At 40.7% G+C, this 14,139-nt stretch overlaps 1 protein-coding gene across 2 annotated transcripts in view; it reads left to right on the top strand.

Moving 5' to 3' along the window:
• PTPRG (protein tyrosine phosphatase receptor type G) overlaps nucleotides 1-14,139 on the top strand; it is a 414,402-nt gene that overhangs the window by 347,228 nt on the left and 53,035 nt on the right. The window contains exon 14 of one of the 2 annotated variants that reach the window (XM_052776380.1): nucleotides 6,611-6,688. The exons of the other annotated variant lie outside the window; for it this stretch is intronic. Within the exon in view, the coding sequence (XP_052632340.1) occupies nucleotides 6,611-6,688 (78 nt within the window). The remainder of the gene's footprint in view (nucleotides 1-6,610; nucleotides 6,689-14,139) is intronic. 2 annotated transcript variants of the gene reach the window in all.

The following is a 14,139-nucleotide window of genomic DNA, read 5'->3' on the forward strand; positions in this document are numbered from 1 at the left end:
ATGGCTATAAAAAGGTATCTTTGTCTTGACCTTCAGGAAGGGTGGTCGTGGGAGAAAAGCCCAGTGAGACTGGACTTGGTTCCATGGGTGGCTTTGCCACAGACCACCTGTGTGATCTTGAGCAGTTCTTTTCTTCCTTTGACTGTACTTCAAGAAAGGGGGACAAGCTTGTTTCACGTTACATAGCAATGGTCTGAGTAGGAGTTCTTTAGCATTGGTGAAGTGTTCAGAAGTGCAGCCTGCAAGGTCTTGAAAGTAAAGATTGCCTTTTACAAAGAGATACTGTCCTTTACACCAATGGGCATTGGTTCAGTGGTGGAGACTACGATTAGCATCAACAAATCCATCTCCATTTGATTGAGAGTAAATTAAAACCTGCAGCACCTTCTTGTGCCAGAACCAGAACCCAAAACCACAAGACACCCTGGTAATGAGAATTAACCAGGGATTAGCCTCATAGAAGGTATTTAGGAATTATTTCAAAACCTGATTAGATGGGACACAGAAAAGTAGCTTTGATGAGAAATAGCAGTCCATTGATCATTATATTTGCAGAATCAGTTAAAAAAAACTACCAAGCTGTTTTTCAGTACACCCATTCTGCTGACAATTAATTGGCCAAATTGTTGAGGCTGGGAACATTTGAAAGAATATTAATGAATAGATTACAATAGTCTTGTGAAAATCATTTCTATTAACATTTGCAAGTAATTAACATCATTGCAGTAAGACAATGAATAGAATTGCAGTGGTATGTGCACAAAAGCTGAAATGGGAAAGGTTCTGAAGATCCCGTTGTAGTGTCCTGTCCTTCGATATTATTTTCTTCATTTGAAGGACTAAACTAAGTTGCATTCACACCAGGCAAGTCCTTGAAGAATATGGTATATTCTGAAGCACTGTAATGAGGGGTTAGTAATATTTATCTTGCGTTGATACAAAATGCTCTTCTCAGGAGGAAAGGTTTTGAAATAAAATGCTAACAGCTATTATCAAGAAGAATGTTGGTACCTCTCCCTGTTTGGAAAACATTTCCATTTCCTGCAATTTCACTAATGGATCGAGAGAAATCATTGCAAAATGAGTGTTTAATTTGCTCAAAGAGTAACAATACCATCCATGAGAAGATACTAAAGTTGTAAATACTGGCTTAGTGATGAATAGTTAGAGACTGATTTTTGATAAATATTAGCTTCTGTTATAGATCATAATATTACTCAAGTCTAAAATTAAGATATGTTAGTTAAAGTTAAATACTTTTTATCTTCTAAATTCCTAACCATCCACTTCATAAAATTTTTATTTGCTTCGTAGTAACAAAACCGCACATAAATCAAGGAAGATACATGAACAAAGACTTTAGCTGAAACCAAATTACTTGTTCAGTAATGTTTGTTATTTTGCATATGGACAGTAATTGTTTCTTATCTGCTCTCCATAATATGCATGAGTAGTTAACATTCATCAGTGGCTTTGGTAAAATAGGCATTGTCATTAATACCCTTGACAGCAGGGATCAATTTTTTTGTGTAAAATTGATATTAAAAAAAAGGTGGAGCTTAAAAATTAATATGGACCTGGAAAGTATGTCATGTAGCAGGCAAAGTTTTTTGATAAATATGAAGCAACAAATTGAGGAACAATAAACAAACTTGAGAGCACGTGTGTACTAGCTTCAAAATAATCTCCTGTGTCTACCTTCATAGTTATGAGGATTTTTTAACAAATACAGACTGTGTATAAAAAAAGTAAACGTGTGTTTTAGGATAAATCAACAAGCAACTAGAACACAAATCGTCCACAGTAACTTTTCACGTTCTGCAGACCACGTCACTGAAGTTGCAACACAGCATTTTGCGTGCCCTTTTCAGTGTGATTACTTTTCCTTAGGAAAAATAAAATGTTTTTCTCTGTGAGTGTTTTAAAGTGAGGAAAAAACAGATCCTCAGACACTGCGGAGTCTAATTTACAAGTTTGAAAGGAACAGTGATCTGGATTTTTAGGAAGAAATACTTAGCTTAAAATGTAATGGGCAACATATGGAATAATTTGCTAAATAACACCATCAAAGCAAATGGCGTGAAAATGAGTTTGAGACAGATTTTTCAGTACGGGAAACATGGTATTGAAGTGCACAGCAGAGAAACACTTGTTATGAAAGGATAACCCTCAAGGGGACAGGCGTGCTGGACCAAGGGGTCTTTTCTTGCACAGCAGTTCTTTGTTTTGTGTGAGAAAAAGCATTACAAAACAAAATTCAGAGAACTAGAAAATGCGGAAGAGACATAGTTACCCTTTGGCAATACATTCTGAGGGTAAAACAAATGATATTTTCACTTTTGTGTTTTTGAGCGTTTGTGGGATTAAATGATTTGAGACCAGAGGTGACATAAGTAGAACAATGAAGCAGAGAGAAGCCTTCTGCTTGTTTGCGTTGCGTCGATGCCCAATTATCCAGGGACCAAAATAAGGAGTTAGGGAAGTTGCTTGTGAAGGTTTGGCAAAACGTTTATCTCTGGCAAAGCGTTTATCTCTGGATCCTTTGTAACTCATTCCGTGATACAGCAATGAAATAAGTTTTGTGATGATGTCTTGTTGTAAGGAAGCTTCATTTTCTGTTCCCTTTATTTGAAAAGGAGAGTGATAGGAAGCAGTCATTGTTTGGTGAAGCTTTTCCTTTCTTTATCTATTGAGCTTCCATGCTGTGTTCATTAGAGACTTCTTGTAATTGAATATATTTGGAAATGATCTGTGCCATTTCTGAACGAGACTCCCTTATTTGCAGAGGTAATTTGCTGTTCTCAGTTCCTTTTCTATGTGGATCCTGGACAAATGGCAAAAGAATATGATTGATGTTGAAGAGAAAGGGTCACTTCCATCTTTTGAGCATGATGGCCATCTCAGTAACGAAAAGGGATGGGAACTTGCAGGCAAGCAGCAGCTCTGAATTACCTTTCTACTAAAGTTTCCTGAATTCAGTACTTTTAATGGCACCGCTGTGCAAAGAGGACTATGTGATTTTAAGTTGGTAGAGTGGAAAATAAACTAGGTCACTGTAATGAAGCTGCAAAAATTGCTCTGCCTTTTATCCCAGAACAATGAGAAGAACACCATCGTGGGATGACCAGAAGCCACGTGTCCACTGGGGCTGGTTGGCAGTTGGGCTTCCTGGGCAGGAGGGACAATGCTGGCCGTAGTTTAAGTTTGCTTCTGTGCATCTTTGATTCCTCTTGAGGAAAAGCTGGCCTGGATGCTCCTTGAGCTGGAGTAGGCACGATGAAGGGGACTGTTGCTCCCAGGACCTCTAGTGCTTGAAACTGATTTCTTTTAGCATCAAGTCAAGAATTTGAGTCTTAGCAGACAGAAAAGGTGAGGAGACCAGATCCTTGTTTTACTCAACATGTAGATTCACCATTCGCTTCTGCAGTGGCACAGTGGTATTTTTCTGCTTTCATTCCTTTTGTAATGGTTCCTGAAATTGTGTGCTATAGGGACAACCGCTGAGTATTTCTGAGAACTATTCGCTGGAATTTTAGGATCTTTCGCTGGAGCACTACTAGGTCATCTAGAGCCCATTAAAATGTGTGCATTGTGAGGTGCAGTTTCCCAAGCACGTGATTTTTGCATTTCTGGGCATTTGTTTTGCATCTGTGATTTTATACCCAGACTCAGTATCATGAGATCCTTCTGCAGTTCTTCAAGGTCAGTTTAAAATTTGATTTGGATTGTCTGCAGTCTTTGCCACTGTTATTCTCACAGCCTTTTCTACAAGCTCTGAGAATTGCAGAGTGTGTTTGGTAGTGACCTCCAAACTATTTAGGGATTGAGTGTGACTTCAGTTTTTTTGCAGCAAGGCGAGTTCCTATAGCATGCTGAGCCATAATACGGCTTGAAGCATGTCTTTTCTAGCACTTCCACTATATTCTGTTGCAAATTGAACAAGTCCTGAGTAGTGACACTTTAAGGGAAACCCATGGTCAGTGCCACTTTCTTTTTCACAGAGGTGCAGGAGGGTGACTAGAGTTGGGAAATCAACTAAAATACTTTGATGCACATTAAGTTCTGTCATTTTAGGAAAAAAAAAAAACATATTTTAGGAGTGACTGGTGACCTTCCACTGTTTGTTTTCCATTCTGATTTTTAATCTAAACACTACAATGCTATAGACTGTGGTTTCAAAGGGAAAAATAAGCAGAGAATATTAAGAAGCAATTAAGATTTTAGAGTTTAGCCAACAGCAACTTTTAAATGGGAACTAAATTATAGCCATTTCTCATTTTCAGCTAAGAGGAAGAAATTAATTCACAGCTATAGCTGGAGAGTTTTCTTTTTCTTTCTTTTGAACACATACCATAATTCACCTCTGAATTATTGCCACCATCAACATCGTGATCCCAAAGACAAAGCGGGAATATTGTATTGCATTTCTTATTAAATCAAGCTGTTTATACAGTGCTAATACGTTTACATTCAGGAGGGATTTTTGGAACAACACAGCTGCTGCCTTTCAAAGACCAAGCAAGCAAGCTTGGATTGCTTGTTTATAGTCATGTGTGTATATGAGACAGCTTGGGAAAAAGATGCCTTTAATTTTCCTTAGGCAAAACCCTATAGAATTTAGTAGACAGTAAGAGTTTTCTTAGGTTTTTGTTAAGCATCCTGTTGAATTGAACTGAATCCTTGGGATGGGTCCTGTGGCAGAGCCTCCTACTTCTCTGGCAGTGCCTTTCTGTGCAGAAGAAATGACATTGAGCACCAGGAGACATGGGTTCTTTTCCTGACCCAGTCATTGATTTTCTGTGTGACCTGGGGCCAAGTTACTTATGGTTTGACAGTATTGTTGTTGAACTCGGTGGCAAAGACCTCACTGGGAGCAAACTCAGGTGTTCGATATTTCAGCATCTGAGTTCTGTCACTGGTAAAATGGCACTGGAGAAGGTTGGTCAGCTGTATTTGTAAATCAGTTTGTAATATAGAAATGAAACCTGCATCATAAGACCAAGAACTGTTGTAGTTACTGTGTCTAATAACCATGCCTTGGAAAACTGCCTTTTGGTATTAAATTCTGGGGAACTTGCACAACTCCATAGCTAAGAGAGTGTTAAAACTTTATCGGGGGAAAAAAAAACTTCTGCCTGCAGCAGGTTGTAAAAAGTGCTGGAATTGTTATTTGAACCTATCTCTAGGTTTTATTTTATGAGTACACAATGTGTTGTTCATCTACTGTACTGATTGAAAAAGGAACATTGCAAATTTACAGACCATTGTAAAATTGCTTGCTTATAATGATAAAAGCTGCTTTCAGCTTACTCTAAAATATTCGTGATTCTGCTCATTTTCTCACTTGTGGAGGATGCTAGGTGGTAACACTTTCTGAGAGCCTGTGTGTTGATTTTAAGAATGCCTCGGGTGCAGTTGCATGAGTATTTATTTCAGCAGCAGCGGTTCAAGCAGCCTCCTCCGTTCCTGCCCTTGTTCTGCCCTCTGTGATACCAATGCAAATGTTTGTATAGCCATGTGAGGAGCTGGATTGAGAAATAATCCATGTTTAAAAAAAAAAAACAAAAAAACACAGAAGTGAGGGGCTTTCATGCCCTGATTTAAGCCAGATTAGCTCCTAGTCTGGTTCATGTAGTAACCAGAGTTGTACCAGCATAATTGAGGGACCAGCACGAGGCAGGAATGAGCAGGAGGGCCAGGGATGCTCGCGCTGTCACTGACACTGCCCCCAGTGATGCCTGAGGACCATGTCCAGGCACTTGTGCTTAGCTTGGGGATGGCAGTGCCCCAGAGTATAACTTGTGTCATCACAGGCAGTGAGGAGAATTAGCAGACAAGGGCAAGAGATTTCCTAAGCTGGGAGACAGGCAATGCCACAGGGAGACGAGGGGAAATGTGGAGGTGAGTGGCGTGCCTGAAATCTCTTGCAGCTTTTATCTCCTTTTTAATGACCAGATGTGCTCATACTGAACAGGGCATGCTTTCGTTTTCCTCTGGGAATGGCCACATCTAGTCTTGTATGATGGCAAAAAGCCTCAGAGGGATGGGGACGGAGCAGATCACTGCCTGGCAAGTGGGATGCAGCCCGGCTTAATTCTGAGCCCTCTGATCTCCCTGCCTCGACCCAAGCAATGCAGAAAAAGCACTTCAGCTTTTATTGCTGAAGATCCAGGTTGTATTTGATTTTGCCAGTGCTGGAGGTAAAGGTACTGAAATATTGGGCCCTTTTGTGTGCTGTATCTCAAAGCACTGCTCATTTTCATTAAAGAGGAGCAAGCCTGTGATCAGCTCCCTCTTATCCCACGTGGGAAACCGAGCTCATCCTTTGTGCCGACGGCAGGCGGCTTGCTTTCAAGCCTGAAGCTTAGGGCAGCTGCTGGTTGCTTGTTCTAGCTGTTGGTATCGTTCTTTGAGGGCCCGTCATTCTTCCATTACGAGGAAAATCAATATGAAAACTTCTCTGACAGCATCTGTGCTTTTTCATCCGGCAACGCGCAGCCTGGGGCGAGGCGGGAGAGCCCACAAGGAGATCCGCTAACGCCAAATTGTAGCGTGCCGCTGCTGTTCTTCCCGTTGTCGGCTCGTGGGCTTTTATCTTCTCCTCTTGCAGGGGACGGAAAAGGATCCAGCCCGGCCGTTCGCAAGTGTGGTGGGGCACCGGGTTTTTCTCTGTGGATGAAGGGCTGAGGTAGGTGAGCGCAGCTGTGCGCAGGGGAGGCCAGGATGCCGCACCACGCGCAGCCATTCCTTCGCAACTTCTTGCTCAATAACCATTTCCCAAATGGCTACTTTAGGGCCTTTCAGAAATCACAGGAGTTGTCAGTTGTTATAGTAACGGACCTCCTGCTGCTGAATTGGCCCTGAGATGCCCATTTGGGCTTTTGAACAGACTAACTCATGCTCATTAGACAAAAAAGAGAGAGAGACAGATTTGCAGATGGAAAGTTGCTTTTTAAGCATGCTGGATGATCTGTTAAGAGCTAGACTGTGGAAGGGGGCATGTTCTCTCATTATATGCCTGTTACTTTTACTCTTCTTTAATTAACACTGATTTTACTTTTTCTCGCAAACCCAGAATTCTGCAAGATTTCCATTTCCTCACTGGTGAGGAAGTTGGAGAGGAATTTGCCAAGCTTAAATGCAGATCAGTGGTGATTTCCAGAACTACCGGGATACCTACAAAGCTCAGAAAATAGTACTTTTAATCCTAATTATACAGCATCAGGAGCAACATCAAAAATCAGCAAGCACATTTTGACCTAGGAACGTCCCATTTCAAAGAAATAGCACAGTCTAGATTTTGCTTCAGGTTTAAACCTGAGCAGTCCCATTGGTGTTAACAGAGTGACTCCTGAATAACTGATATCAGCCAAATCAGACCTTGCCCTTGTAAATTTGAGTCCACATGACTGAAGAACCTGTATCACCTTAAATGGGTTCTCAAGACTGCAACTGCAATAACAAGTTGCTTCTTGCCAGGTATTTGAAGCCAGCTTCTTCCTGTGTCACGCATGTCCAGCCTTCATCTGAATTTCATGAAGCAATGTTCTCCTCTCAGCTGTCCTGTAAATGAAAAGCAAATCCAGATTTATAGCAGGCTGGTGTATTTCCAGGTGTAAATAAGAGAGGACTATGGTTGTTCTTGAGTGATAAACATTTTCTGTGAGCAAGTTGGTCAGACTAGATGGGTAGGCAGGGTTGTTAGCAGAGAGGGGAAGCAAGTGCTCTAGTACATGAAAGGGGTCTGCAAGGAATACGTGATCATCTGCACCCATTGTGCTGGTGACGAGGAGTCTTTGGCTTTAATTGCAGCAAGAGAGAAATTTAGGTTTAACATTAGAAAATGCTTCATGATAGGAAAGACAACAAAGCAGTGGTCTACCGAATTCCCATCATTTCTAGGTTCCAAAACAAGGTTAAGCAGCTATTCTTCAGGAGCACCACAGGAGTCATTGATCCTTCATGGGAGCTTCGAGGCCGGTTCTCCACAGCTCTGCGGTGCGAGCTTTGAAGCACACATGCAAGCGCAAGAAAAGAGGAGGAATGGTGTAGTGTGATAAATTGTCCTGTAAATCACAGACTGGAAGCCTGAAAAAGCATTCGGAAGACACAGTTTAAATGCATCGTGTCCAAAGTGAATAACATGAAGCTGATAAAAGAGCGCATCTAAGAACTGGGGGGAGGAGAGAGGGAGGGCTTTAGCTTTGGAGAGAGAGTGAAAGGAAGATACTAATGGGCAGGAAAGAAACTGCAAAGGCAGCTTGCAGAGGACAACTGTGTCAGGAGACCCACAGGTTGGTGGAAAAAAATCTGTTTGGAGTTTTGTTCCATCTGTTCTCCTGCAACAGGGAGCCTAAAAGTAGGAAAGAGTTAAGAGTACAACTATGATTTGAAGTTTAGAAACAAAACAGAGGAGAAGGGGTTGGTATAGCTGTGGTTTCTTGCCCCTGTTGTGTGTTATCTAAGGCACTATCCGTACTGCACGTGTCAATACTGCCCCGTTATCAGCAGTGAGTCCCAACATGAGGCCACCCCTGGTGCCAAGGGCAAAGACCCTGTGAGCAAGCACCCAGGGTGACTGAATCTAGACATCCCTGTAAAGGCTGTTACATGAAAGTATTTTCTTGCAAAGGAGATGGGGAATGGCGATTACTCGAAGAACCAAGATTTCACAGCTGTGAAACTACCTGTCCCAGCGCCAGTGCCTGCTGGATTGTGATTATTTTAAACAGTACCTTTAAATGAGAGCTCTTACTCTGAAGCTGTGCATGTTCCTCAGTTCCTGGGTTGTTCGTACCACGTGGGTCAGTTGTGTGAACATCTTTTCTGCAGGCACATTTATGGATGTGGCCATTGAACTCAGTGGGAGCCTGGATCTGCATCACCTTTATTTTAAAAGATAATGTCAAGCATGCAATCATAAGTCAAACAACAGGAGAATACATGCTTCAGTTGTGGAAGACTAACATTCAAAATATCGTGTTGGTGACCTTGAAAACTCCCCAACAAAAAAAGTATACTTTTTTTATTTTTAATTTGCTATATGATGTGTCCCATAAGAGCTGAGACATTTAGGCTATGCTTTGCCTGCAGGCCTGCACAGGCCATCCCTAAAGGGGATGAAGTTTATGCAAAAGTCTTGGCAGTGAGTTGGAAAACTGCTGTGGACACACTCCTCACTGCTCCTCACTGCTTTGTTTAGAGGTATAACAACATTTCCCCAACATTTCCAGAAATACCTTCTTCTGCAGAGAGAGCAAAGGGGAGCAGATGAGGGCAGCTGAGGTCAGGCAAGGAGGGATCTGCAGCGTGGCTGCAATTGATCTTTCTGTTTTGTTTCTGTGGAACTAATTAAATGGATTAATGGCAGACTTTTTTTTTTTTCTGGAAATGCCTTCCCCAGTGCTGCTGTAATGGTGAGGTCTTCAAAAAAAGAGCAAGACTTTATGTGCAGTAACTGCATTAAAGGTAGTAGTTTACAAGTCGTAAGTTTGAACGAGTATTTTTAAATATTCAAATGTTCTAGTTAAGCTCCATTAAGAACTGGTTTGTAGGCGCTGAGAAACAGTATGCCGCAAGGAGTATGGGTTTTCTGATACACACAGGGGCAGAGGATGCTTGGTACCACTGGCTTCTCCTTACTCATCTGTTAGGTCTTTTGTAAGCTGTTCTACAGGAAACTTGTACACAACTTTACAATTTTTTAACTCTGGCTTGTAATTCTATGATAGGTATTTTAAAAAAGAAACAAATTTCACAAATGCTTTTTGTGAAATTAAATCACTTTAAAAAAGAGACTATTTCTTAAGAAGATGGATGCATTCTTTTTCTGTTCCCCTTCTCAGCTCAAAGAAACAATTTATTAACCTGTTGTTTGATCTGTTGCTAGTTTATGTTCTCTATTGATCTGTTGCTAGTTTATATCTTTTCTATAATATTCTTAGTATGTAAGAGTATGTGTTAAAGTGTATACAGGTATCTCTGGAGTAGATTCACTCTCATAAATTGGTAGGTTCAGAGCTAGAGGAATGTCTCGGACAAACTGTGAATGAAATATCCTATAATACAAGTAGATGTACCCGGAGGGAACAGTATACCTCTGCTGTGAAACTGTGAATTAACCACAGCAACCAGATAAATTATATTTTCTCTCTCTCCTTGTAACCATAAAATATAGCTATTGAAGGGCCCTATGCTGTCCTAAGTCCCACAGCAGCGTTTGGACTAACATTAGCACTAGCTATTTCACAGCAGGATGTGGACTGAGTGTAAAATTATAGGGTAAGAATATTAAATCAATTCATCAATCTTAACTGCTTGGATAAATACTAGGAATCAGCAGACTAGTAAAACAATAACAAGCAGGGGTGGACTTAATTTTACTTCTCTTAAAACCTGTACAATTCAGGAAAAAACAACGCCTTGGAATGCACAACACATGTTGTGCTGCTATTACAAATGTTGCAAGTATGTGAATTCATTCAGTTTATTGTAGAACACTGAGTTTGTTTAAAAGAAAACATTTCCTCTATTGCTATGAGCAGCATGTATTTTACTCTACTGACTTACAGGTTAAAATCCATTTGAGTTCTAACTTTCAAGCTGAAACAGGCGTAGGTGGCATACCCAGTTCTTGATTGGTGGCTTGTTTCATGTTTTGGAAATCCTGTCTTTTCCAAAATAGAACAAAAAGATTTTGAAATATCCTGCAAAGTGACATTTATAAAGTAATAGAAATAAGCCCAATTTGAATTTTAAAAATATTGTTAATGTTTAAAAAAACAGAAATCAAAACATTTCTCAATAATGACAAATGTTCTATTCCCTGAAGGCTCAAATTTGGTGGTTGTTTTCCTTCTGATCAAATTATCAGTTAAAAGGATATATTTCTGCACAGTGATTCACTCTCTAAAACTGTTTTTTAACCGCCATGAGAAATTTTCCAGTGTAGCAGCACGAGATTATCTCATTCACCCTCCATGCCAAATACATTTTGAGCCATTACAGATTGAGGCATGTTCTGTCATGCCACAGGTTGGACTCAGGGCTACGATGCTGAATCCTTGTGGACGGGGGCTTCTCCAAGTCATGTATAAAGGGATGTCTTTCCTTCCGCACAGGCATGAGGCTGGTGATCCAGGTGCTCCTCAGCTGGAGCAAATCCCTCACTAGTAGTGGATGGAGATAGGAAATGGAGTTTACCCCTGCTGATGGATGTCTGGCATAAATGTGGGGTTCGAATGGGAGTAAGAGAATAGCCCTCTGCAAGGCAGGCAGAGGGAGTGCATCTCCTAAACCAGTCGCGGGAAATTACATTTGCCAACCTCACAGTTTATTAGGAGCCAAGTGGTTCTTCAGTGAAGAGGATTTTATGCTGTTAGAGAAGTGATCAAAGTAAACTCGCCTGCAAGCTTTCCAGATGCTTTCCAGGTTTTCTTAAGGTATTTATTTCCCCAAGGCGGTTCCACTAATGCTGAGAGGAGGAATGTGGAGGGATGGGCACTGCAAGGGCAGAAGATGCTGAACCAGGACTGGGGAGAGCCTCTTCTCCCACAGTGCCAGGCTGTGCTCCCCTGGCAGTGGTGGTACGGAGCAAGATTGCAGCAGTTGTACAGTGCTAGCAGTACTGAGGGCATGGAGGACTTCCAACCACATCACAACTCAAAATGATGATCATTTACTCTTCAGAATCTTGTAAGTTTCCTAAATTTGAGTGTTCGTTGGTAATAGCAAGTGGTATTACAGACATGAAGTTAAAGCTGTGAAGATGCAGTCCTTGTACCTGTCTTTTTTTTTTTTTTTTTTTTAATAAAAACCTAGGACACAAATGTACCAGTATGGTTAGTCTCTTCCCATTCATACAACTCCTTATTTTTGAAGCATTCGGGGTGCTATTTCAATCAGGGAGTAAATGGGTTTACTTTGCAGTTTGCTTTTCAGAGCCTGCAAATGCTGGTTTTGTGAGTTAAGGCTAAATCTAGGCTTCTTTATCCACATAACCAACATTTACACAACAGCAAAAAAAAGATTCTCCTGGCCCTGGTATCATTACAGGCTTTATATTCATTTGAATGAACTATTTTTCACCACTTTCCTCACGGTTATAGGTACAAACAAGCCTTTTAACCTAAAAGGGCTTTTCCTGCAATCTCGTTATTCTTCAGCAAGCTTTTCTGTAGGCTTTGCACAACAGAAGTTGTAGTCATGTTTTCTGCTAGTGCCTTGTCTCCCTACAACTATACACTTGTCCTGTGCCCTTGTTCTCTCTAATTTGGGGGAGCGGGAGGAAGAAGGGAGAGACGTTAAGAGCCTATCAAACATCAAGGACATTTACTTGGTTTACATCTGCCAGAGTTACTCTGAACATGCTTTGTGCTATTGAGGGGTGTATGCGCCTTATAGTTATCAACAAAAATTCCTTATTAGAGAAAAATCTAATAATAATTAATAATTAAGTAACACCATTTGCATGCACAAATCTCCATGGTTTGACTTGAGTGGTATTTAATACTGAATCTATCTAGGCAAACAATTGTATCTCTGTGGAGACCAATCCTAAAGAATAAAAAAATTGAAAAATTTTTAAAGTAATTTGACCAAAGAAAATATTGTCTTTTATACTGAGACTGTGGAAATAAAGTTTCTGCTTTCAAAAGGAAAATACAGTAATTAGGAAATTTGCAAATGGAAATTAGCCTGTGTTGGTCCTTGTCTTTATTTATGTCATTAAATGGAGTCTTTAATTAGCATATATATTATTCATGTTTCAATATAATCCATTTTATAAGTCCAAATTCAAATATAAAAATCAAAATGGGCTTGATGCACCCTATTGTTCACATGCAAAGCAGCTAACATAGATGTAAAGATATGAGGTGAATTGAAACATTCATATTTCATAAGGATTCAGTCTGCATTTTCTGAAATTATGGCTTGAACTCTTATTTCTAACTTTTTCTCATTTGCATACATATTAGTCCCTGTTTAAATTATGTGTTAATTCTATTCATTAGGCTTCGGTGAATGCTTCTAACTCTCCTGATAATCAAGCATAGGTCCCTGGAAAGCAAATTATGGACTTTCATGTTGCAAACCCCATTGTAAACGTGACATTTATCACTACGAAGCCAACTCATGTGGAGCACTTGGCTGCAGTCAGGAGGGCAGACCCCTTTTACTTATGCTTACAGTAATGATTGTCATCTGTGAATAAGGACCTGGCACTAGGTCCCTGATGTCTCTTCAGAAATGATTGGGCACTTCACAACCGCACCACCCTCTTGATGGTAAAAATGCCAGTTCAGCTCTTTGGGGGAGAAAGAGTAACTTGACCCGGGTCCTCACACAAACAGCTTCAAGAAAATGGGCGATCAAGAATCTTCTGTTCCACATAGTGTGGTGGTGGAGACGAGAATTTGGGGACCTACAAGGGCTCTGCAGCATTCTGGAGTGTATTTGGCTGTCACAGCAGGAGCCTGCAAGCTTGGCTTTGCTGCTGTCCAAAATGCATTTGTGCTTCAAAATCTCCAAAGCGGTGGTTCTGAAAGTAAAAGCACAAAGGTGACAACAGTGCAATAGGAGTCCTTTCTCTGGGTCTCTGAGCCAGATCCTGTAGCAAATGCGGGAACAATCTGCAGGAAGAAAAGGGGCAACGAAATAGTATTGGAGTTAGGTGTCTGCCATTGCATATTGATTTGCCAGGCTGTGACAATTCATCTTTTTAATTCTAGATATAAAAGCATTGTTATCCCAGTGGTAAACCCGAGGTGATAATTTCGCAAGGTTTTATGTTGATGGGGTGAGCCCTGAGTGGTGCCACACAGGGAGTTGCCATGTGTGCTCTGATTAATAAAAAAACTGATGGGAAGAAGGAAGATTCTTATGCCATCACTGTGAGGAAATGCTTGACATCTTTAAAGGCCCATAAGTTTAGTTTCCATCTGTTTTTTCTAGAGTCTGGGCCTTTTCAAAAGCAGTACTGATGTGCTTTAGGGAATTAATTTAGCTTTTTGTGGTAGCAGAAGGTTAGAGTTCAACATCACTGTTTTTGTTATCCATAGAGCTACATGGAACAAGTTCCCTGTTGTATAGTTTAAAGGAATAGGTGGAGACTACTAAAAAGAGACCTGTTGTCCCTGC

This window comes from Harpia harpyja, chromosome Z, assembly GCF_026419915.1.
Source record: "Harpia harpyja isolate bHarHar1 chromosome Z, bHarHar1 primary haplotype, whole genome shotgun sequence".
Classification (NCBI taxonomy): domain Eukaryota; kingdom Metazoa; phylum Chordata; class Aves; order Accipitriformes; family Accipitridae; genus Harpia; species Harpia harpyja.